This window comes from Centrocercus urophasianus, unplaced genomic scaffold (assembly GCF_019232065.1).
Source record: "Centrocercus urophasianus isolate 14NV4802_14NV808 unplaced genomic scaffold, USGS_Curo_1.0 seq_2, whole genome shotgun sequence".
NCBI lineage: Eukaryota > Metazoa > Chordata > Aves > Galliformes > Phasianidae > Centrocercus > Centrocercus urophasianus.
Genome location: NW_024884755.1, coordinates 13,393,065 through 13,417,745, shown reverse-complemented (window position 1 = coordinate 13,417,745; position 24,681 = coordinate 13,393,065). Strand labels below are relative to the sequence as shown.

At 41.0% G+C, this 24,681-nt stretch overlaps 3 protein-coding genes and 1 long non-coding RNA gene across 21 annotated transcripts in view; 2 read left to right on the top strand and 2 right to left on the bottom strand.

The window, feature by feature from the left end:
• The first annotated feature begins 242 nt into the window (after positions 1 to 242).
• On the top strand, positions 243 to 6,305 carry MPHOSPH6 (M-phase phosphoprotein 6). 4 transcript variants are annotated; one of them, XM_042821619.1, is made up of 6 exons: positions 345 to 363; positions 1,747 to 1,895; positions 3,137 to 3,249; positions 4,469 to 4,559; positions 5,556 to 5,653; positions 6,092 to 6,305. In XM_042821619.1, the coding sequence occupies exons 2-6, from the start codon at positions 1,890 to 1,892 to the stop codon at positions 6,231 to 6,233; spliced, it is 450 nt and encodes a 149-aa protein (XP_042677553.1). In that variant the 5' UTR covers positions 345 to 363; positions 1,747 to 1,889; the 3' UTR covers positions 6,234 to 6,305. The 4 variants fall into 4 exon arrangements, with proteins under 4 accessions (XP_042677550.1, XP_042677553.1, XP_042677549.1 ...); XM_042821617.1 differs by lacking the exon at positions 345 to 363 and adding an exon at positions 1,117 to 1,638; XM_042821616.1 differs by lacking the exon at positions 1,747 to 1,895 and having other exon boundaries at positions 243 to 363.
• Positions 6,306 to 6,784: 479 nt separating this feature from the next.
• On the top strand, positions 6,785 to 19,284 carry LOC122161935. 3 transcript variants are annotated; one of them, XR_006169351.1, is made up of 5 exons: positions 6,785 to 12,531; positions 14,077 to 14,228; positions 16,178 to 16,383; positions 16,618 to 17,055; positions 17,511 to 19,284. It is a non-coding gene; the product is annotated as an uncharacterized LOC122161935 (long non-coding RNA). The 3 variants fall into 3 exon arrangements; XR_006169353.1 differs by having other exon boundaries at positions 16,178 to 16,804; positions 16,937 to 17,055; XR_006169350.1 differs by having other exon boundaries at positions 16,178 to 17,055.
• On the bottom strand, positions 17,421 to 22,258 carry LOC122161933 (arylamine N-acetyltransferase, liver isozyme). 2 transcript variants are annotated; one of them, XM_042821739.1, is made up of 3 exons: positions 21,447 to 22,258; positions 20,851 to 20,972; positions 17,421 to 18,316 (listed from the first exon to the last, which is right to left on the bottom strand). In XM_042821739.1, exon 3 carries the CDS (start codon positions 18,309 to 18,311, stop codon positions 17,421 to 17,423), a length of 891 nt encoding a protein of 296 aa, XP_042677673.1. In that variant the 5' UTR covers positions 18,312 to 18,316; positions 20,851 to 20,972; positions 21,447 to 22,258. The 2 variants fall into 2 exon arrangements, with proteins under 2 accessions (XP_042677673.1, XP_042677672.1); XM_042821738.1 differs by lacking the exon at positions 20,851 to 20,972.
• An 89-nt stretch (positions 22,259 to 22,347) lies between these two features.
• LOC122161930 (arylamine N-acetyltransferase, pineal gland isozyme NAT-3) overlaps positions 22,348 to 24,681 on the bottom strand; it is a 19,979-nt gene continuing 17,645 nt past the window's right edge. For 9 of the 12 annotated variants that reach the window (XM_042821731.1, XM_042821729.1, XM_042821727.1 and 6 more), the window contains one exon: positions 22,348 to 24,326. In XM_042821731.1, coding sequence (XP_042677665.1) covers positions 23,365 to 24,306 — 942 coding nt within the window. In that variant the 5' untranslated portion in view covers positions 24,307 to 24,326 and the 3' untranslated portion in view covers positions 22,348 to 23,364. The other 3 variants (XM_042821737.1, XM_042821736.1, XR_006169349.1) reach the window with 3 other exon arrangements.

Sequence of the window (24,681 nt, the reverse complement as noted above, 5' to 3'; positions counted from 1 at the left end):
TTTACCGCTTCATCTTGATTTTCACTCCTACTCATGAGCGCACTCTCCCCCCCCCCCGATTATATACCGGCTCGATACAGCCCGGCTGCCGCTACTTTACGCACCAGCAATGCAACCCCCCCCTCCCCCGCCCTCTTCCTCCGCAGCCCCAAGCTACGGGCTGCGCCCCGCTGCCATCAGCCGGCCCGGAACGCGGAGGGTGGAGCCGCGCCGCTAGCGCCTCCTCCCGCCTCTCCTCCCCCAACGTACGCGGCCGCGGCGCTACGCGAGCACGGGGATCCAGCGCGGCCTACGGGCAGCGCCGGGGCCGCCATGGCCGGGGAGGTGAAAACGAAGCTGTCCAAGAATTTGCTGCGCATGAAGGTGAGGTGGGGGGGTTTGCCTGCGGGCTGGTCTGCGGGAACGGGAGGTAAAGGGAGGCCGGGCCGGGCCTGGCTGCGGGGCCGTTGGGAGCGGATGGGGCGGGCCAGCAGCGCGCTACGCCGGGCTGTAGCGGCCCTCCCCGGTGGGGGCTGCGCCTCTGCCGCCATCTCAGTGCCCCTCGCTGGGTCGGGGTATTTCCGCTTCTTGCACCTCCGCGCAAGGCTGCTTTGTTTGTGTCCTGTGCGCGGTGCTTTTACATGTGTACAAACGCGTGTCTTTAGTTCTGTCTTTTCGCTTAGCCCTGATGCTTTCTGAACTGCTCTGCTCCAACCAACTTCACCAGCAAGGGGCTGCTACGAGAGCTGCCCCGGAGAGGGATTGACTGTTCGTTGTGGCCCTTGTCTTTCTGTGTCTTGGACCACTTTTCCCCCCCTCTCTTCCCATAGACGCATATATGCTGCTGGTGTTACCTTGGCCAGCCCACCATGCCTGTAGCTCTGTGTCTTAGGCCAGGTGGATGTGCAGGTTCTGGTTCTCATTGTGTAATTCAACACCTAATTCAGTAAAGTGCATCCTCCTGTGATGAGACTGCATCTATTAAAAGTTGGATTACCATTAACTTTTCTTTGAAATGATACCTGTTATATTTTGATAATCCAGCCAGGCTGGATGTGGCTCTGGGCAGCCTGGTCTGGTGTTGGCGACTCTGCACATAGCAGGGAGGTTGAAACTACGTGATCATTGTGGTCCTTTTCAACTCAGGCCATTTTTTGATTACATGGGCCTCTGTGGCTTCTTGCTTGTGGTGTTTCACTTAACATTGTGCATTTTTTTACCCCCTGTTCATGTGGGCCATATTTTTAGACACTTGGCTGAAAGATATTTAGCTGACAGGTTCAATCTGCCACGTAGAGTGGACCATGATACAGTAAGATGGTGAAATATTTACCTCAGTAAGTAGGTGCTGCTAGTGAAAGGCTAAAATTCATGCACAGAAGGAACAAAACACCTCCTACATTGTTCTCAAACGCAATTGGATGTTGAGTTTAGTTAGGCAGCAGTGCAAGAGAGGGCAAGACTCTGGATTGCAGCACTGCTGATCTTTTTCTCATTTTTATGCAATAATCTCTTCTTAGGTGGAACTTATGCTGCTGTTTTTTGCCATTTTTAGAGGTTTTTTTAGATTTCCTTCAGGCAGTGAAAAACCAGTCATGAATGTGGTGCCTTGACATTTGCAGGCTTAGAGACCAAGCAGCGTCAACCAGCTTAAAAGAGGTGCGTGGGTTTTGAGAAGGTTCTACACAGATCTTGTACACAGATCTTATACTCAGCGCTTCCCTTCTGCAGATCTTGTTGTTGACAAATGTTTTAATAATCTTTTAGCAGTTGCCTCTGGATAAGATGGATCACTGCAATTCAATATGCACTCAAAGGTGGCGTGTGGTCAGTGGTCAGATCTTTTCACGGAGATGTGCTCACCTCTTGATGTCAAAAGATGGCTCCTGCTTTTAGCATAATAGAGTCATATGATTGTAAGTTAGTTCTTGTACTGCTTGATCCACGTCCCAGCTAATCCAGATAGCCCCACGATTATTGACGTGCATACTCTGCACCTACCCCACTGGTGTATTTTTGATTCATCCACATGTGCTTACAGATAAATACAATCAGATTTTTTTTATCTATTTATTCCTGATGTAATCGTTAGGAACATAATATTTAAAATGTAATGTGAAATGATTATTTAATTGTGTGCTTGTAGCAAAATTTCTCCTACTGAGATTTCTGACTGGCTAAACAATCTCCTTGAGAATGATGATATGGTTTGAGATATGGTTTTCCACATGATAGATTCCCTCATTTTCCTCAAGCAGATACTGTAATTTTAATTGGAAATCTTTGACATATTTTGGGTTGACTCGAAAACAAAAGTCAATTTTTCTTTCATTAATGATCTTACACAAATGAATGCAAATAAAAATATAATGGAAAATGAGATGTTAGCACTATATTGGTTTTCATGATGGGGTTTGTTTTGTTTTGACTGGACTTTTTGTAATGATGAGAAGGCGTGGGTGTTTATATGTGATGTATATTGCATACACATATTGCCTGTGTGCTCTAAATAAGCTCAGTAATGCATGTTTTTTGTGGGAGACAAGTATTTTGTGATGGCTTCTTGGGTTCTATCCCCAAACCAAGTCCACACTAACTGAATAAAATTATGTCCAAGTCTCTGCTAATGTTCAAGAGACAGACGAGCCCCAATGGTGTTATCTATCAGCCTGCAAGCTTAGCTAAGCATGGAAATGATGCTGCTTATATGAGAGAGGTAAGATTCATTGAGATAAGATTCTTCTGTGCTGTTGCACAGACAGGTTCCTCTTGGTGGCCACCAAGCAATTTTTGTACATCAGTGTGTATAAACAGTACTGGTAGCCTCTTGCTGCAGATTGTATCTGTGTGAATGTGCCCTGCTGCCAGATGCAGTTTTTGAGGTGCTTTCTGTAGCCCCAAAGGAAGATCCCAGCTCTTGGGATGTCTTTGTGTCCAAGAGTGGATGTGGCTGACTGTTGACTTCCAGTAGATGGTTGTGATCCACAGTTCACTTCTGCTCTGTTTTCCCAAACACAAACCAAGCTCAGAGAAGATCACAGAAAGCATGTACTGCTTATATCAATGGTTAAATAGTATGTAATGATTAATTGTTGTCATGTAATTATTGCCTGCCAGAACATACTCAAAAAGCCTGAAGTTGTATCTCTCTTTTCAGTTCATGCAAAGGGGTTTGGACTCACAAACTAAAAAGCAACTCGATGAAGAGGAAAAGAAGATAATTAGTGACGAACACTGGTATCTTGATTTACCAGACCTAAAGGAGAAAGAGTAAGCTTCTACTTTTGTACTTCTTATCACCATTGGATTGTTTTATAGTGCAAACAGAATGTAATTGTTTTTCTTATACAGGAAATACTATTACTAACCAATTGAAAGAAGTAAAAAAAAACATTAGCAGACCAGGAGTACAGCTTTTTTTGTTTTTTTGTTCAGAAATGTTCTCAAGGTTAAATAATCCAGCGTTTGACCTACTTTCGTTTCTTCATACTTTGTTTTCTCTCACCCCCACTTTCTTCTAGATGCATGTAATTAGTTTCTTTCAAGCAGGAACAAATTCATTCATTGCTGGTTTTTTTTTTTTCTTTCATTCAAAAAAAAAAGAATTTGAAACTTTGTATGAGTAACCTGAAATCCAGTCACATGGTTGGGTCCATTCAGGGCAAGTTCTGTCTACTGAGTACAGATCACTTCAAATCCTGTTTTTGAAAAAGGAGGGAGAATGGATGAAGCAAAAATAAAGGAGGGCTTAGTTAATAGGGAAGCAAATGTCCCTTCCTGCTATGTCGAAAGGTGCTTTAAATAGCAAAGGAACTACTTTTTAAATACTTTTGTCCTTTAAAAAGAGAACAGAATTCTTCTAAAGGAAAACATATAATTTGTAAAAAGCTGTGATCCAGCGAATGAACTGTAATAGAATAGGTCACCTATAAGCTATTTTCCATGGCTGTTACCATGTATGACAGAATGGTTTGGGATCGTGTTTCTTTTCTTTCCAGGGTCATTAGAAGAGGAAAAAAAAGGAGGGGGAATGGGAAAATCTTTCTCTGCTGAACAGAAAATTACACATTTATATCCTGACAGGCTGAAATAATACCAGGTCTAACATCACAATGAAAAATTCATTAGAAGCTTTTGCTGGTATAGTAATGCCACCTGGAGAGTGATATTTATGTGGTATTTTTATTCTGACAAAAGCATTAATGTAGGTGGAATCGTACCAGCAAAGAGTGCTTTCTGTCAGGAGAGTTAATTTTCTTGTGGAACTGGCACAGCTTTACTGGCAAGCAGTATTCCTTTGCACTCCAAGCTCTTTGTATTGAAAGATTTATCAGAGCAATTAATCTTCAGAAAATAGTTGATGGTATAAAATACACTGCAGTTTTGTTTATTTGTGTGGGGGAAGGCAGCAAATGCTTTTTGCGTTTGTTTAATTTGATTATATTAAAGCACGCTGTTTGACAAGTGCTGTGTTTGGGCTTTCATGCAGGAGCTATATAATAGAAGAGAGGAGCTTTATGCCATGTGAGGATCTACTTTATGGTAGAATGTCCTTCAAAGGATTCAATCCGGAAATTGAGGTACTATTTAATTGTCTTTTGAGGATTGAAGCCCTCAGGAATGAGGACTTCAGTGTTCACGCTCCATGCTGTTTGGCCTTTGCAGCACTTCCTTATATAGGAAAACTGTGATTTCAGCCAAAATGCCAATCAGTGCAATGTCTAAGAAACAGAAACTTCTTACCTCCTGGTGTTGGTGGTTAATAAGTATGTGACTCCTGCAGATTTTCCTTCCTTGAGTTCAGGAGACTTTTCCACGTGCTGCTCACCAGAAAGATAGCTCGCTCTTCTTCCTCCTGTTTAATTCAGAGCCAATCTTACAAACATTCAGCCCTGTTTATTCAGCACTTACTTTTATAAGTAAGAGCTTGAGGTTCCAGAGTTAGAAGTTCTGGGCAAGAGGATCTTTCATTTCTTTCCAGCATGATTCATGCTCATACAACTATTTCATACTGAAGTAGTAATAAAAGTGTTACTGCTGAACTGAAACAAGAAGATGAAAGTACAAAGCCAGAGGCGTGCAGAAGGCTATGCAAGGTTATTTAATGGGGCATTCCTAGAGTTATTTTGAACTTGCTTTCACTGTGATTAGGCCTATCATTGCTTCATGGTTTATACTAGTAGTTTATTGTAGATCTTTGCAGATATTTTTCCACTGTGACAAAACCATTTCAAAGACTAGCATCACAATGAAAAAATTAGAAACTAAATCTCTGGTCTTCTGAAGCTGCCTGCCATGTTGTTGAGAGTGCTTGAATAGTGCAGCTCACTGAAAAAACTGTCTCTCTGTTGCCTCTTTTCTCAAAAGCAAATCAAACTTAGCTTAGCAACAAGGAGGAATGTTGCCATTTCTTGCAGCCCTGTGGTATAGCCTAAACAGGGTACTGCAAATGTAGGAAAGCAGTATTGAAACTGCTTCCTGCCTTCTGTGCTTTTATCCTGGCGGTGACACTATTTCAGCATAGCTGACGTTTTGTCAGGGTTACATGTTTAAGCTATTTCTTACTTCATTTTCAGAAATTAATGGTCCAAATGAACTCTAAGAGCAAGAAAGAAGAAATTGAAGAGGATGATAAAATGGAGGCTGATGTGTCTGATGAAGAAATGGCCAGAAGGTACATTATTCCTAATCAATACTGATTATGTTGTAAAATATGTCCTATGTTATGGCATTTTCTGTGGGAGGAGAAACATAAAAAGTAAAAAACAAAACAAACAGCATTTGATACTTCACAGAACTGATTATCCAGGAATTCTGGTGTTTGTTCAGTGGAAGCTCCATGACTTTCAGGGTTAAAAAATCCTGTAGTTGTTTTCCACCTTTTGACATCCATGTATTCTATGCAAATTCCCTCTTAGCTCCAGATTGCTAAAAGTCTTAAACTATCAAAATGAATAATAATTTAATCTGTGATTATGTAGCACTTGTGCTGCTTAAGCTGCCAGTGATGGGCTTTTTACAATAGTTTAATTGTTGATTACATTTATGATTTCCTGCATTGAACTTCTCTCTGATTATAGTAAGAACTGTCACTTTTTAATTATCTTTACAGATATGAAACACTAGTGGGAACAATAGGGAAGAAATTCTTGAAAAAAAGAGACCAGCGTGTTCTCCATGATGAAGATGAGGAAGAGAACAGTAATACAAGACCTAAGAAAGCTAGGAAAATGTTCTTAAAACCTCAGGATTAATGTCAGCTGCACAACTGGAGCTAATAGAAGTGTTGTCTACCAAATATAGCCAATATGGCACCGAGAACTGAAGATTGTTTGGAGTTTTTGCTATTTTATGTGAAAGACAGAATTGTAAATCTGAGTTCATCCTTGTTGAAATGCCTGCTGTCCACATAACAAGCCTTTTCTGAAGTGGATGTGTATATAATGGATGTCATACATCCTTTCCTCTCTAAGCAGCTTTTAACATGTGGGATATTAAACCCATCAGCTGTTTTTAATGTTGTGCATAACTAGGATGAGTGTCAACGTGCAATCAATAGCAACAGTATTTATATTTTACGATAACATCTAAAATAAGTATTTGCAGTAAAGATGAGCTTTGCTCAATCCAATCCAGTGAGACAGTTCAGCTTTTGCTGCTATTTTTATTATGAAAATGAAAACCTTTGCTCTCTTCAATTCAAAAAAAAAAAAAATCCACCAAAAAAAAAACAGTGGAAACATTTTTTAACTTCTTGACAGATAAGCTGGGAAAAGAACAGAAACAAAATCCATTTTTCTAATTTTATTTTTTTATAAAGCATATTTAAAAATAGGAGCTTATAGCAAAGCTTTTCTTTTCCTAGAGCAAGGCAAATATTGGACAATGTTTCCAGTTTGACACTTGAGCAGATTGTGAGCCTTCAATTTCTGTCTTCCAAAAGAAGTTTGCTAATCTTGTCTTTTTTTTCCAACCCAAAAATTCCAAACTTATAATTATCTGGATCTTAACAGAGAAGCACAATAACGGCTTCAGAAACATGTTTGGAGAGCTAATAAAAACTGATTATTTTTTTTGTGGTTAATGACTGTGGTTTAACTAATTTAATGTTAAAAAACAATTGTGCTTAATACAGTCAGAAGAAACGATCCTGTTTTGTGCTGGTTGCGGATGTCCCCAGATATCAGCTGACTGAGCTTTTCTCTGTTCAGCATGTAATAAAGGCATCTGAAGCAGTGCTAGGACCCAAGCATCACAGCCTTTTGTCAGTGCTTTGGAAAACAGAAAGGTCAGTCTGGTTTTGTCTGAAATCATAGCAGTTCTCTGCATTCTGGCTTTCAAAAAGTAGTAGTTTTCATCTGTTACTTTCCTAATCTAGGTGTCTAAATTACTCATCCTTGATGATAACTTTCTGGAGAAAGAAATTTGTTAAATTGTTGCAAGTGGTGACCATTCCATCGAGGACCTGAGGGTTCTTTTTTTCCCATTTTTTAAACTACTCAGTGAAACGACACTTTCGACAACTCAATTATATGAAGAAAGAGCCTTACGTCTGTATTTGCATGTGTGATATATGAACTATAATCTGTACATCAGGAGCACCTTGTTAGATATTCAAGATGGATCACACATGGAAAGAGAAATACACTTCTAACCTAGTAAGGAAGCTTCGTACAGGTGGAAAGTCTGTGATTCATGATCTGAGATAGTTTTTCAGAGCTAATTAAATGCAACTGGTTGAATTACTTAAAATTTGATCATATATTATCACTGGCTGAAAAGAAGTTAATGATGGCAAGACGTTTTTCTTCCCACGGAAGATATGACCTGAGCTAAGAAATGATTTATTGTTGGTCATCACAAGAGAAACTCAGAATGTATCCCATTATTCTTTCTTGCTTATTAGTAGGAAATTGATTCCCCTCTATGAGAATACGTTTCTTTATGAGAATTTCTACATAGCTGTGCTGGATAGTTGAGGGAGGTGTCTTCTTTGAACCACCAGCAGCCATGTTCCCACAACTGCCCTTCCCTGAGGGAAAGTGGAGTGTTCAGTGACATTGTGTAGAGGAGTTCTGGGGTAATTCTGGTAACTACCTGTGGCTCAGGTAAACATTTTGTGAAGTCTTGCTTGGTCAAGTCTGTATGCAGTGTGTTCTGTTGCACTGCACGATTCTGTTCAGTCCGATGAAGGGTAATTTTGTGCAGCTGAAGTGTATTCTGCCATACACAGGTCCTTAACTTCATGTTGTGTCCTGGTGAATGGCTGGGAGTTTGAGTGGCAAGGTGTGTTTGTGCAGAGTGAACTCTCATCAGCTTCAAGTAAATCCATGGTTTTGGAGTTTAAGAGGTAGAAAGGATGGTTCATTTGTCTCCTGAAAATGCCTAATACCAACTGTGAGGACTGTAGTGTGTCTGGTCTTGGTTTATTATCTTCAGATCTGGGTGCTTTGTTCGTGTTTAGCTGGTGGTTGGTGAGCTACTGAAATGCTGTAGCATGACCAACTACTTGGTTGTAGCATAATCAGAGCCTATCCATGAGGAGTTTGTAAAGTGCAATGTTAAGATTCATGGTATATTACTACAAATGAGGCAGAATTCAAAATCTTCCCAGTCTTACTTTCTAAAGGTGCCTGTGTGTCCAAAGTTACCAGCAGGCATTTAGAATTATGATAGGATCCTCAGAAATACCCATCTGTATTTCCAACTTTATAAATATAAATGTGTGTGGTTTTTTTTTTTAAATCAGACCTCTAGTTTTGTAGCCAAGGTAGAAACATTGTGCTGTATGAAATTTCTATTTGAATTATTCTTGACAGAGCTGTAAGTGTAGCAGTGAAATATTCATACTGCAAACCTACATTAATTCAAGCTTTCTTGGCTCTGAAACGGTCTCAAACGCAGATCCATTTTCATGAACATCTTTCTAAGCTGTAGAATTTAAAACCCACGTGGTCATGTTTTCCAAATGAAAAGTAGAGATCTTTGAGATCTGAAAGAAGTTGGGATAAGTAGTATTTCTGTTCAAATAAAAAAAATAAAAAGCAAAATTCAGAGTTACCAGACATGAGAAGTGATTGTGCCTGTTGTACTAAGGTACCTATTAGGGTGAACAAACAAAGTGTGTTGTAGTTCATGCCTGCTGACAGCTCACTGTGTTAAGTTTAAACATGCTTCTTGACAGGTGGAATTTTTGTCCCTCTTTTTGACAGTGCTGGAAATGTGAGAATTGAACAACTTCGTCTTTATTGCTCATGCTTCTTCTTCTGCTTCTTTTATTCTGCTAAGAATTGGATCTTAAAAACTACTGGACCAGAATGCAACTGCAGTGAGACATCCTGAATCTTCCCTTTAGTAATGCATGAGCTTTTTAAACTTTGACTCTTTGTAGAGAGAGGAGGATGGGCAGTGGTGCCATGAAATTTGAACGGCATTTCTTCCTCTGTGTGTCTTGTTTTCTAATAAGATTCTCCATTATACAGTTACACAATTGTGGATGGCTGTCATTGCCATTGGGCATTGTGTGTGTAATGGGCAGCTGGGCTGGGATTCTGGGAGCTGCTCCAGAATTCAGACTTAAAAAGAAATTGTCTCATCTTTCTGTTAATTGGAATGCTGTACTTGTAAATTTTACTTGGAATTGTAAAAGTGGGGGTGGGAGGAGGCGGCGGGTTCTATGCGTTTGCTCTGCTTCATTTGAACAACAATCTGCAACTAAAACTGCACAATACCTTAGGCTCTCATTAAACCTTTCTTAAAGAGAGATTGTTAATAAGGTATAGTGATGGCAAAGGATGTCAAAGTGCCTTTCAGCTGTGTGATTCTTTGTTTCACTACTGCATGTGAATGCAAGCTTCTCTGAGAGCTCATGCTTTCATTACTTGTTTGTATTTTTCTTTTTGGTCTAGGAGAGTGTCTGTCTTCTGTAATAATGCCTTGCTAGTGAAACTGCGGCAGGAGGCTTCTGGGTTTGTTTGGTTTTATTTGTTTTTACACCATTCTCATCCCAAACCTTTGAGACATTTTGGGTCTGACATTCACACCTGAATAATTTCAGGCTTTTCATCAGCTTATCGGGAGCTTTAAAGTGTGGAACGGTTCCTGTACGTGTTGACTTTTCTTTATGTGATTTGATGCTGCATGATGAGGACCTGGTTATACTTGTCACGTGGAGAGGAAAAACACATCTCAGAAAGTTGTTATCAACAGGTGGAGTCAGAGAAAGGGCTGAAGCTTCAGTCATTGCCCACCACATAAATCTTAAGAAAGTAATACTTGGAAGGAGTACCTGTGTTGAATCTCATCTTTACAGACATGGTTAAAGTGTGAGTCTATAGTGCTCGGCTTGAGGATGCCTTGCACATCACAACCTGAGCAATTACCTGGGAGCAATAGCAGGAACATCTCTAGAGAAATACAGAGGCAGAATAACTAGCCTGTAAATGGTTGCCCTCAAGACAAGAGGCGGCAGCACCAGAGAACAGCTGTAGTTCACTGCATAGAGGAATATGGTTTGGCGACCTAGGTTGAATGCAGATGGGATTTTCTGTCAGCCAAAATGGAGGTGGTAAGTGTTCTGAAACTCAGAATGTTCCTTGGGATCTTGAGGAACAGCTTGTGATCAATCACTTAGAAAGGGGTGAAAACCCTTAATGAGACCTTAGTATGATGTAGTAGTAAGAATGCAAATTACAGAACAAAGTCTTTAGTTCATAGAAAAAGTGTTCCCACCTCAGTAAGATCTTTCATTGTCTCCAATTGCTTCCTGCTTGGTCCTTAGTTCTCTGTCTCTGAGCAGGCAGAACTGCCACCATGGCCAATGGACAGGGAGGAGCCAGCCCAGCACAGGACATGGTAGGGGACCTTCTCTTCAACCTGCACGTTCTTTACAGGCAGCTCTCACAACTTACCATCTCCAGCACACTGCCAAATTTGGTATTGGCCTGTTTGGTTCAAGAAATCTGGCGGGCAGGGTTGACCAGCAGATCGACAGCACGACTGTGCAGACCTCATTTACTTAGTTAATGGTGCATGCAAGACAGCAACTCTTCATGTTTTTGTTTCCCTTTATTATCGTGTGAAGGGTATTTTCCAGTATTGCTGCTGATCTCATGGACTTGAGAGCATTTTTGCTTCTTCAGTGGTTTTCTTGGTCAGGCTTTTTGCAGAAAAGCGTGATGGGGGAAACTTTTTTTTTTTAATTTTTAAAGGGGAAATGCAATTGTTAAATACTTTAAAGGAGTTTCTTCATATTTGGTTGGCTCCATGGTGGCTTGATTTATTTATTTGTTTGTTTTTCTTCAACTGAATACAGATGACGAAACTAACTTGTGACACTAGAGATCTTATGCTAAGCATTTGTCATTCAGGATAGCATGCGGATTCCCATATTTGCTATACACAAAAAGCAGGGTGGATTTAAGGCTGTAGCGGGGTCAGCTTCATTGTTCTACTGCTGTTATACAAATAATTTGCAATACTGAAAATATGAAATTTCTGCCCCATTTGAGGTAGAAGTACATCTAAGCTAGTTGAGACATTTAAGCACCACTCAACCTGTTACAGGATGATTATTTATCAGAAGCAAAGCTTGTAGGTATCTCCTTAGAACCCATCAGACACAATAATGCTGCAGTATATACAATTCGCATCAAAGGAAAAATACCTATGTACCAAAAATTACCTTGGGCAGTTTGCTGCAGTAATGACAGAAGGGATGCACATGATGATAATTTTCATTTCGTACTGTGTTTTCATCTAAGGATGATGGTGAAGGAATTACACCTCCTAATGTTCCTTTCAAAGATGACAATATTGTTCAACCTATATTAAAGGTAATGAGATGAGCAGTGAGTGGTTAGATCTGGTGAAAAATGAAGTTTTAAATGCATACTTCATTGTCTAAAAGCTCGCAGATGACTTTTTTCCTATAATGGCCGTAGAAAATGTGTTGGCAGCATATCACAATTAATAATCCTTACTCCAATTTATGTGCTACAGGCACTCCAAAATTACTCTGAGATATTTCTTACCCAAGTTTATAACCAGATTCAAATCAGTCTCTACATTCGTGCCAAAAAACTGAACCGCAGTCATCTCACAGAAAATAATTCCATCTACCTGACAGATGAGTCTTAAATCCCTGTTTTTCTCCTTTCTCCAGAGTGAAATTCACTTTAATCTGGTATTAATGTATTTTTCCTTCAGTTGCCTGCAAGGGAATCCCATAATCTTGCAGTAGTGATTGCACAGACATGGAAGGCGCTGTACGCGTGCAGCATTACCGTGGGTTTTTCCAGTCATCTAGATTGTATAAAATCCTTTGATGTTAATTGGGACAAGCTTTCTCTCTAGGGTGATGTTGAATTTATCTTTCAGTGTCTTCTCCACCTCTTCATCTTTAAGGGTTATAAATTCTACCAGATCCATGTTTTCCTTGTAATTGTATTTGGTCTCAGTGAGCGTCCACCCAATGAGAGCTCGGAAGCCGTCGGTGGTCTGAAGGGTGCAGATGGACTTCTTTGTGAAGAGGGACTCTGGAGACGTCTGAAGGTACGTGCACTGAAAGCAGAAATCTTCCACTGTCCGTGGTTCCAGACTGAACATATACACTTTCCGACAGTCTTTTTTCTCTAGGAGATCAGAATTAGAGAAATTCTGATTGGGGATATGTTGTTTCCGTCTCATTTTCTCGAGGTACCAGATGGCATTCTTTTCTGTGAAACGGAAGATACCAGGAGCCTGGGGCTGGTCTTTCCCTGATACAAGCTCCATTGGTTGCCACATTTGGTAGGATACACCAAAGCCTGCGTCAACAATGTAGGCTTTGCCCTCAATAACTACCTTCACCAGGAGGTGGGTCATGATGGTGGCATACGCGTTTTCATGTGGGTTGAACACGTAGGCTCCCAAAAAGCTGGCGTCATACCCCAGGCATTTCAGGACCCAACCCAATAGCTGGTTATTTTCCATGCACCAACCACCACGCTTCTTGTGCACAATTTTGTTATAAACGTGCTCCAGCTCCAAAGTAATTTTCTCCCCACAATGGATGCTGAGGTTTTCAAATGGAACAGCACGGATGTGGTGCTGGAATATATCAGTTAAGGTTTCCAAGTCTTGATTTTCAAGGGAACCTTTATACCCAGTTCTTGCAAAATACTCTTCAAGATTCATGTCTCCTGTGAAGGAAGGAAATGTGTTTTAGTTTTGTTTCTTTACATCAATGATTTATGATGCTGTGAAGAACTGCCCAGGCTGCTGCCTGCAAAGATGCATTAATCTACTGAACCTCATCAGAGCAGTTTTTAAAGGTAACAAGTATTCACATCAAACAGTTCCCAGGGTTAAGAAGAGCAGTGCATGCGGGGGTTTATTTTTTGTCCTGGAGACATCCCTATGGCAAACAACTGATGGAATGGCAGCTTGATACACAATGCCTGCAAAATGGGGATTTGATGTCCTTGCATTGTAAGGGCAGGGTTAAGAAGAAATGCAAGATCACACTAGGGAGTGTTCAGTATGTTTCATGAAAAATAGTCTAACTGCTGAATGAAATGAGTGTCAGTGGGGGAAGCAGTGTTGTCTGACAGTTGGAGGGCAAATAATTTGAGCCAGGATTCACATGTTCTTTTCATGAGCCTGCCGCTACTCTGTGATCAAAAAACGAATGGCTCATTCTCTAGGTGTCTCTTTTCACCACTTACAAGAAGTGAAAATGATACTCCCTGCACATTTTGTAAAGTGTCAAATTTTATTCAGGTAATTGTATCTGGAAAAAAAAACTCTTGACCTTTTCAAGAGACACAGACCACTGAGTCTCTTGTCTGCTCTGAGTGTTGCACAAACTCGTTTTGGTGTAGGAATAATGAACCTGAATGGAGGCGACTGACCTAAAATACAAAGAGCATATCTCTGGTCCTTGCTGTGCCCACAGGGTGCTTTGAAAGTGGGCAGTGAGTGGCTTAAAGCTCTCTAGACATGGCCTTTCCCAAAACTTGATTTATTTTGCCAAAGGAGGCGTAACAGCATTATGCTCAGGATATACCTTGTCTGTCCTATCTCTAGCTGAACCCATCTCCTGTCTTGGCTTCACAGGACTCTTCATGACCTAGTCTGCTGGATGAGGAGCTATACAACGTAATTTCTGTCTTCTAATCCATGAAAAGTCATGTGCACCGATGTGGCTTTCACAACAGTCCATTGTAATCTGCTGGCCATCATTGTGGGCCGGGACCTGTAGATGTCTGGTGAGATACTTTTTGTAAAAAATACTGTAGATTGTCTGCTTGGACATTGAACTGGAGGTAAAAGGTTTTGAAGGCTTGAATCTTTACAAAGAAAATCCTAAGCATTTCAGCAGTCTAGAGTTAGTGCAAATATTTAGCTTCTTGACAGCCTGCAAAGCTAGTTGGAAATCTTTTGTGAATGCAGTAAGCTGAGGTTTAGACACTTAATATTAGTGACTTGGGAAGTCTATTGTATTCAGATAAATGCTGCAGTGAACCATTGAATGTTTACTGCATGCTAGAATTTCTCAAGGTGATTTTCAGTGACAGGTTTATGATGTGCATATGGATGTTATAGAAGCAGCTGTCCAAAGTGAATGGAGAGCCTCATCAAAAGCTGCATGTTATTTTCTACAGAAGGGAATTTAACTTCCAGTGATAATGCGAGTGTATTGCTGGAGGATATTCCAGTGTAATGTTTGTTCAGTAGAACACAAAGTTCTGGCATTTCATTCTTTTGACTTGCAGAATCCAAGTCTATCTGATCCTACCTAGTCAGATTAAATGCTAAGTAGATCACACCAGCATAAAGTTGGTTCTTGAGTTTATAATACTAGTAATTTCTCTCTGCGGTTCCCTAATACTATGTTGATCTGTGTTAGATCTTAACCATAGGAGATAAAAACCTAGATTTTAAAAAGGAAATCCTACAATTGTGAGCAAGAAAACTCTCAAGGACTTCTTCTAAATGTGCAAATGAAGGTATTCAAGCACAAATATACCTTACTAGGATTATGCACATTATCAGCAATTTCACTGTTAGAACATATATATATATCTGCCTACTTTAATCCTAACATACCAGCACACAGGCTTTCTGAAGATGGCAAAACACAGCCTGTAATTTCACTTTAACTTTTTTTTTAAGGACTTTAATTTTATTTTCAAAAAGCAGGATCTACTGGTTATTAAATGGTCTTTTAATCTTTGAATGTGCAATGTCCTTCAATGTAATTAAAAATTTAAAAAAGTTAATTTTTAAGAAAAGATTGTCATTCTGAATTTGTATGTACTGCTCTGGCTAAAGTTTCTCTTGTAGACATGTGAATCTCCTCCTGAAGAGGCAGAAGATTTGAGATCACTTTATCATTTTGCCCTCTATAAGCAGCCATTATTTTAGGCTCTACGTTTTTAAAATATTTATGCTAAGGAGAATTTTGCTTATGTGGGTCCCGATATCTTTTTACCATCATAAAGAAGCCATTTATTTGGTTGGTCTGTTAGTTCTGAGAAAATTAGCTTACCTCTTAAAATAACCTTCTTTGTTGATGTTTGCAGTTTCTGGGTTGGTTATTGCTGGGGCAGCAGCCTGGAGAGCCAGCAATGGATACAAGTTGTGGGGGCTGACTTCTCTAAGCTCTGCAGTCCCTCACTCCTGCATCTTAAGTGCCAAGAAAGGGCAGAGTCCACCAAAAATGAATGCACATGTTTGGACTTCACTGATCCATGAGCAAATTAAACTTTGTTTCTTCTCCATTAGTAGATGTTAATGTTTTCCGCTGGTTAAGACCAGCCTGAACTTGTTCTCCATGTAACGTAATTTCGGTAGATATTCACAAATGGTTCTGTAGTTTTTTTATAATTGCACTGCTGTTATTTGGTAATGGAGCAATTTGTGGAGGAGGTTAGTCTTACGCTTCCTCCTGGTGCAAGCAGTTGCCAAGGTGTTTGCAGGCTGTGTTTTCCCATGCTCCACGGATGTACGAAATGATCCATCTTGGCACACAAAGAACCTTTTTGATCCCTTCAAAGCTTCCACTGCAGCAGTAGTTACTTGGGAGCTGTAACAAATACCATGACAAACATTTATTGGCACAGTGTTGCATGAGAACAAAGTAATGCTCTCCCAGAATTGTCTGTCTGTACCTTCGTGATGTTACATAGCTGTTTGTGATTCTCTCCTTGTGCAGCCTGTCTCCTTCATTTGATGGATGGGGAAGATGGTGATCCTTTTTGGGAAGATGAAAACCATGTCAGGATGTATCTGGGAGCTGTACCTGAGCTTTAGGCACACACTGCCCCATCAGTTGGTGTGGCTGAGGACCGATGTTCTTATGCCACCCTCATTCATTGCTCATCGTGTTCAGCACCTGCCATGAAACTCAGCATCAGAAAGGTAAAAGGCATCCAACATGCTGTGAAAACACACTGCTGGCATGTCTTAACTTCCCAGAGTTCTTCACTTTTCCAGGATCTTGTCTTTATTGTCACTTTTGTGCAGAATGCTGTTGATAATAAACAGCAGCACAGCTTATTGTTGTGCCTGTTTGATGTCAGAGGAAAGCGGGGCCCTGACTGTTTATATTATATTTTTCAGAGGTTGGTCTAATATTGATTGTTTCAATTTCAGATACCAGAAGTCTGATTTTTCTCAAGAACTGTTGAAGAGTCTCAGCTCCTATTGATCTTATTTCAATTTCAGAAAAATCGTACTGAAAGGAGCTAAAATTGAAAGCACAGAATTGAAGAGTTTGGAGGGGTTTTCTGTTTGTTTTTAAGTTCCCTTACATGAATAGCTCATTTCAAGCCAATATCTGGTAAGGGAATAGGACATGAGTCTCTCAACTCACTTCATCAGCAACTCATCAGTACCTAATAGTGGGGTGTTTTGAGGAACTTTTAACCTTTCTTTCCTTTTTTCCTTATGAAATTTTTATGGCCAAATCCAGCTCAAGTCTCTGCTTCAGACCATTAAAAGAACTGAACAATTTGCAAAAAATGTGTTGAGAAGAAGATTGGAAATAATACCAAAAAACATTACAGCGTTACAGATCTTCTGTGTAAAATGGTAATACAGCTTTTTCTTCTAGATAATTTTGGTCTCGTTTTATACTTAAGATTTTTTTTTTTTTTTTTTTGCTGCTACAGCAGCAGCAGCAAATGAGATACAGAGAGTTGGAACAAAATTTAAGGGAGACAAAATACAGTTTCCACATGAGAAGATTAAAGGAAGTAAGATATTTTAGTTTCTAAAGGAGAAGCGTAAGAAAAAATATGAAATGAGAATGGGCAGTTAACTAACAATATACTTGAATTTACCAAGCTTTCTGCTTATCTAATTAGCTGAATTTTTAGGATTCATTAGTGCTTTTAATGTTAGTTTTAGAAGTTTCAATACTGGACGTTTAAAGACTCATTTAGCTGTGTTGTGAATTATATGGAATCTACCAGATTAGGTGGCAAGCCACGAACATTAACTGGTATCAATTTGTTCTCTAACACTATGTTGAATTTTTCTTTCAGTGTCTCCGCAATCTCTTCATCTGTCAGGGTTGTGGTCTGCAGCAGGTCTGTGTCCTCCTTGTACTTGTACTTCATCTCAGAGAAGGTCCATCCAACTAGGGCATAAAACCCTTCAGTTGTCTGGAGGCTGCAGATGGACTTCTTCTGAAGTATGGTATCCGGACACACTTGTAGGTATGTGTTTAGCTCCTGGAAGTCATCTATATGTTTTGGCTCAAGTGTGAATGAATACAGTTTTCTGATATTGCCCATTTCTGGAGTATCAGAGAAAGGAACACTTCCCTCTGGAACATAATGTTTCCTCTTGACTTTCTCCAAGTACCAGATGCCACTGTCTTCTGTGAAGCGGAAGATGCCAGGAATCTGGGGCTGATCCTTCCCAGAAATCAGCAACATCGGCAGCCATGTTTGGTAGGGACCACCACCAAAACCAGCATCTACTATGTAGGAACTTCCCTTGATCACAACCTTCAGTAGGATGTGATTTATTTGATCAATGTATGCCTTCTTTGCTGGGTCATAACTGTTTCCTCCGAGCACACAGACGTCATACCCCATTTCTTTCAAAGCCCAAAATAAAAGGTAGTTTGTTTCCATGCACCATCCACCACGTTTCTTTTTCACTATTTTATTGTAAGTAGATTGCAAATCCAGGTCAATGGTCTCTCCGCAATGCATGCTGAGGTTTTCAAAAGGAATCGCCTGGATGTGATGCTGGAAGATGGCTGTTAAGGTTTGCAAGTCTGCATCCTTACGGGAGCCATCAAAAGAAATTCTTGAGAAATACTCCTGAATGTTCATTTTACCTGTGTGAGCAGGAAAATAGCCAGTTACTGTTGTGCAGCTCTCAAGGGGCTTCCCTCCCATTTCTGTAGCACAGGTTAACCAGCCTGCAAATGTATCTGAGGCTGTTTCACTGAAGATCTGAAAGACACCTGTGCCTTTGGTAGAGATGAATACAGGCTAGAGCTGCTTCTGTCATCTGTATTTCTTAAAGAGACAAGAAGGGAAGCAGGTAACACTAAAGCTCTATCTCTCAGAAATTGTTTTCAGCACAGTTGGGTGTCTCTGCTACAGGAAAACACAGCACATGGCATAACAGAATCTTTGGCCCTGGATGAATGTCCACGTGACCAAAATTTTAGGAAACTGGCAAATGAGGTTTGCAAACAAGCTGTTAGCCTATGCTAGCAATAGTAACTGCAATGCTTTACTACTGCTTTTACTGTAACAGTTAAGTAATTCTTTATCACACAGATAATTTAACAGGGGACTTTCACATTCATGGCTTTAGCTAACCAGGATAAACTCCTCAATGTGTCACTATTTCAGACAAGCTTCCATGCGAAGTAAACTGTTGTTGTTCTTAATCTCTTTAGTTTTCCTGTGGAGTTCAGACACAGCTTTGATTCTGTCTGTTAAAAAGAAGGGATTGTTAATTGTTCTACCCAAAAGCCAGGAGAACTCATAATTACTTCAAACACCTTCAGGACGCATCCAGTGACTTTTGGTTTCTTTTGCTATCTTTTACAAACCAAAGAATTCAGCTCAAATTGTTGCATATGTTTTTGTGTCTTCGTGTCTCTCATTCCCTTTCTTTTCATTAGCGGAAAGAGCAGAGATGCAAAAGGTTCCCTATAAGACTTTTAATCCACTGACTGATTTGGTGTCTGTAGGGATTTGTCTTGCCTTTAATTTCGATTTCATTTAGCTTTTTTTTCCATTCCAAATATGTTTGTGGTTTTTTTTCCCCCAGAATGATTTATAATCTGATAAGGACTGTATGAAGTTCCAAAAAGGTCTGAAGATTTTTTTTTCCTCCTTGAAATCACTCATACATTCCCTGAGAAGATTTTCCAATAATTCTTTGACATAGATGACATGGGAGAGATCACCTCCCAGCAACCATTCTCAGTTTTGGTCCACCTGCTCTCCTAGAAATGACCAGCAGCTAGATCCAATTTCTGAGAGTGCAGGGAGCTTTTGAAAATCACATAAATTTTGAACACATAAATGAAAATGCCCTTGTCCTGGAAGGTGAATGCGCCATATGACCTTATCTCTAGACCTTAGCCCCAACTTTGAAGCCATCAGCATAACACACTTAGTTGTATTTCTGCTGATTTGCACTAGTACCGAGATTCAGACTGTGTGACACAGGAAAATATGATAAAACAGAGTACTATCACAATAAGGGAATAAGAAACAAACATTTTAGCTTCAGAAGGACCCAAAGAGGCCACGTGAAGAAAAAAAAAAACTGTATTTGATACTGCATTTTGTGTGTTTTTTTTTTTTTTTTTTCATCTCTTTTTAGGACAAGAGCACTCATCTCTGGCAGAATCTCCTAGGAAACACTGATTGTACAGAGCCATACCACCAAATAGATGCAGACGTGCATGCTGCGAAGCCCATCCTTTGGTTTTCTGCCTCATTTTTCTCTCTACTCTCATTTTCAGCAATTCTGCATAGCCAGATAGAAGCATCTCATTCTTATGATGGTGTCAAACTGCACCTTTGTGCCCAGGAGGAGCCAAGTGAGTCCCTTAGCCTGGTGAATCTCATAAACTTGGCAGTGGCTTTCAAGTAAGTGCCCATCCATCCCTGCTGTGAGCCAGAGCCCTGCAGCCCATCTGCAGCATTAGGATCCCTGTGGTGTATGAGCCTTTGGGAGCCTCCATGGGGCACAGGCAGCTGGGCTTGGGGAACTTGTAGCAAAAGCTTGTGCCACAGCTTCCTCAGCTCGGGACCTCATCAGTTTAACAACTGTGTAATAGAGACGGGTATCTACTGCTACTGAAATATCTGTGTAGGATAAGGCTGCAGTATGAAAGAGTCGTTGTTAGTGAATGTAGGCAGGTAGCAGCCATGTAAACTGCTATTTGCTCTCACGGCTTCCTGGAGGCAGACTTCCTTTTCTACACAGCACCACTGCCCACCACAGCAGGGCATAGCGGTGCAAACCCTCACCCAGGGAATGGCTTGCATCCAAAACCAGAATGATTCTTCCCTACCAGAATTCAAGAGAGACTTCCAAGGTAAGATCCTCTTGCACGTGCCTATACAATGTATTTGATTTTAAGCTGAATTGCAGGACAGGAGCTGGCTTTTTCATACACCCTGGCTCAGCATAAAATGAGTTCGTTTCAAGCACTTGATCTTTGTACTTTGGCAACGACCTTGCAGTGCTACACATACTGTCAATCCTCAGGTGGCTGTAATTCACACTTTGCTAATATGCCTACAGTGCAAAGCATGTGGTATGCAGATGCACGGGGGTGGCAGAAGGTTTGTCCACAGCTACATGCAGAAGTGAGAGCTCAGACATGTGGGTGCTTACCTCTGCACTAGGAGCTGCAGGCTGGCTGGCTAGCTGCTAAGTTCCCAGGAGTGTTTGCAATGAAAGCTGCTGCCCTTAAAGATTGAGGCTGCTTTTTGCTGCCTGACAGGGATAGCATTCTCCTCCAGCAGAACCAGAACAGGAAGGCAGATTAGTTTAATTTTTCATAATATTGTATGTTCTAATGGTCTTATTACTTGATTTTTTTTTTATTTATTTTTTTGCATAAGCACAGAAAGCCCTGCCATACAATTAACTGTGGTAGGTGCTATATGAAGAGCCAGAACATGATGCATTCCCCAGACTGCTTATAACATCGTGTAGGCTTAAACCTCCCAAATTACTGTTTGACAGCTAAAAGTCCTTCAGGAATGCAAGGCAGCAATCCATTACAGGTAGCATGAGCACCTTTTGCAAGTGGCTGTCACTCATTTGCAATCCCTATCGCCCCAGTGCTTCAGTCTTTGGAGCACCCATGCCAAAGCAGCCAAGCAAGAGTGCAACATTTGATATGTCAGTGACACTGATGTCAAGGAATCTTGCAGGAAGTAAATTAGGACTGAGAGCTGCTAAGCCAAGCCAAGCAAGTCACTGACCTGTAGACAGGAGGTGGCAGCAGTAGGGTTAATCACAGCTGGTAGGGTGCTACTGAAGCCTTCTAGGCCTTTAAGACTTTGCCTCTGATAAGGAAAAAAGCAAACTAGTGAAATCTGAGCTGAGCAGTCTTTTTTTTCTCCTCTCCCAACACAACTGCATGTGATTCGATAGGGCTGGCAGTGCTGAGCTGGGCCAGCAGGTAGCAGCCAGGGCAGGGACCTCTGGAGCTGAGTCAGCTGAAAGAACAGCACTTTTTCTCTGTCATTGTTTGCCCTTCATGTGCGGCATCTCTGGGCAATGAGCTTAACCCTTTAGCCTTTCCTCTGAGCCAACAAACCAACCCAAAGCATGAGAAATAGCCAGGCAGGGGCCAAGGAGCTTCCAGGCCACAGCTTCCTTCCTGCTGCAGCCTCCTCTGGCTATCTCCTCCATCTCTGCTTTCACTCTGCTCAGTTGTGAATCCAGTAGATTCTGGGCTGGTTCCTGCTGACCACCTGCATGACAGGATACTCCTGCCCTATGACAATCCCCTTTTTCTTCTGCAATTTACTTCGAGGTTAAAATCTCATTTCCCCATAGGATAGGGGGAGCCTTGTGTGCATGCTTACATCCAAACACATACGGATGCATTTGAGAGCTAGCTGTGTCTCTGTGAAATGCCTTTGGAAGATGCAGAACAGCAGCAGCTTTTGCTAACTGTAAATTTCTAGTTGCAGGAAGCTGCACACATTGCTTAACAAACAAATAGTAAAAAAGGAGGGTCAGTGAGTTACTGCATTTCTAACAGCCTTAGCTGTAAAACATCAGCACATGCAGGCAGTCGGGGTAGTTGTGGTGATTAATGTCATTTTTTTTCTTTGGGATTAGAGGTTGTAACACAAGAGGAACAAACAGATTGAATACTTCACAGTTCTTGTCTTTTTATTTAATTGTAATTGGCTTACGTTATTAATTGTAAGTGCATAGTTGTAATGCTGTGTGATTTGTACATAAAGGGACATCAAGCATCATCTCACAGGGCAAAGTGATTACATTTGTGTAATTTCTCATGCTAAAAATCTTAGCCTTTAGGTATCTGACTAAGATTCATCATTTCTCCTTCTATCAGTATAATTAGAATCACTACAAGCAGTCAAATACATACATTTTGGAAAAACTAATTGACAAGCAGTAATGTTTGTTATAGAAGTGACAGCCTTGTGTGAGGAGGGTGCACTTCCAGCAGTCCTCTCCTGGTGCTCACAAACAATCCACAGGAGGTGCTTTCAGTTTGAAAGCTTTAGTTATGTTGCTGAGGGTACAGAAATCTGAAAGAAGGCAGAATTGTCCCCTAGTATTTCTCATCACCAGTTTTAAGCCACAAATAGCCCCCTCAGTGAGTGTTAGAATTGCTGTGTGAGAAAGTGCGAGGGGTGCAGGAGCACGAAGGACAGGCTTAGTGCAGCAAATGGCATTGGATGTCTTTATTTTTCTGGCTATTACATTTCAAAAAATAGTATGGCATTAATTTAAGATGTGGTGTGATTTTTTTTTTTTTTTTTTTTTTTCCTCAGGTGGTAGAGCTAAGTAATAAGGGAAGGGACACACTGTTCCATCTCCCTGCCCCTGCTGCTCTGGGTTAGTGGGAAAAGCTTTTAAGAGATGAATGGAGCAGGGAATGGGCAGCATCTGTTGCCAGCTAAGCACAAACAGAAGGGGAGTGATTTGATTGAGTGAGGAAGAAATTATTTGTACTCAGACCAAGGAGAGATGCAGGAACAGTTGTGAAAATCAATTGCTTTTCCTGATTCATGCTAATCTGTTCTGCCTTATGCTGGGGTAAATGGAAAGAGAAAGATTAACCTTTAGATTCTTGTCAGGAAGAGGGGGGAGAATTCGCGTAATGCCACCATATTGAATTATAATACAGGCAGTGAGTTAAAACAGAGACAACCTGCTTGTATTGATGGGTACAAATTTCTTATCTAATATTATATTGAATTTCTCCTTCAATGTTTTCTCCATTTCTTCATCTGCAAGGATTCTGATTTCCACCAGATCCATGTTATCCTTGTAATTGTACTTTATCTCAGTGAGCTTCCACCCAACGAGTGCCCGGACCCCATCGGCGGTCTGCAGGCTGCAGATGGACTTTGTAACAAAAAGTGAGTCTGGGGCAGTCTGCAGGTACAGATTTCTGGCTCTAAACTCTTCTATGTCTTGGGGCTGGAGGGTGAAGAGATAAACTCGACGGCAAACTTCTTTGTCCACGTTATGAGGAGCAGTGTTGCTGTGGTTGGGAACATACTGCTTCCTTTTCACCTTCTCAAGGTACCAGTTCCCATTCTCTTCTAGGAAGCGAAAGATGCCGGGTGTCTGAGGCTGATCTTTCCCCGAAATCAGCTCCATCGGCTGCCATATCTGGTAGGCCATCCCAAAACCACCGTCCACAATGTAGGATTTGTCATGAAGCACCACTTTTAGCAACAGATGATCAATGTCATCAGCGTATGCATCGTGCTCCGGGACATAAACTTTTGCTCCCAGAAGGGTGACGTTGTACCCTAGGGTTTTCAGGGCCCAAGATAAGAGGTGGTTGTTCTCCATGCACCAGCCCCCACGTTTCTTCCTCACTATCTTGTTGTAAGTGGCTGTTAGATCCAGCTCGATGCTTTCCCCACAGTGAATGCTGAGGTTCTCAAAAGGAACTGCTTGGATGTGGTGCCGGAATATTTCTGTCAGGGTTTCCAGGTCTGGTTTATCATGGGAGCCTCGGTAAGAAATTCTGGCAAAATACTCCTTGATGTCCATGCTGCCTTGGAGAAAAGGGTGACAAAACACCATAGTTTGTGCCAGAAGTAAAGGAAGGATCTTCCTCATCCATTATATTGATGACAGCCCTGTTATGAAACAACCCACTCAGAAGAGGAATGGAGTTTGACAAATGGCCCTATCCAAGGCAGCTGAGTGCAAGTATTAGCACTGGGGGAAGTCAATGGGGCACTACTGATGAGCACAAATGTTATTTTTAATTGTTTCTTTTACAGCTGTGATGAGAAGCTCCAGCTGTGCTAAGCACATTTCAGCAGAGAGTTCCTGCCCAGCAAAGCTACAAATCTCTGTAGGAAGGAACAAAAACAGTAGCAGCTCTGTTTTCCTGCTAAAAATTATAGGAACTGAAATTCTCCAGCTCTGAACTGCTTTGCACATGGTTTGACTCAGCAAAGCAGAAGTAGAAAATAGACCCCTCCCTTC

Bases quoted from the DNA above. Each gene is read 5' to 3' on its own strand.
- MPHOSPH6 (XM_042821615.1), top strand. From the start codon at position 1,579: ATGTGGTGCCTTGACATTTGCAGGCTTAGAGACCAAGCAGCGTCAACC. The intron at 3,250-4,468 runs GTAAGCTTCTAC...GCTTTCATGCAG, and splicing joins CCAGACCTAAAGGAGAAAGA to GAGCTATATAATAGAAGAGA. The intron at 4,560-5,555 runs GTACTATTTAAT...CTTCATTTTCAG, and splicing joins GATTCAATCCGGAAATTGAG to AAATTAATGGTCCAAATGAA.
- LOC122161933 (XM_042821739.1), bottom strand. From the start codon at position 18,311: ATGAACATTCAGGAGTATTTCTCAAGAATTTCTTTTGATGGCTCCCGT.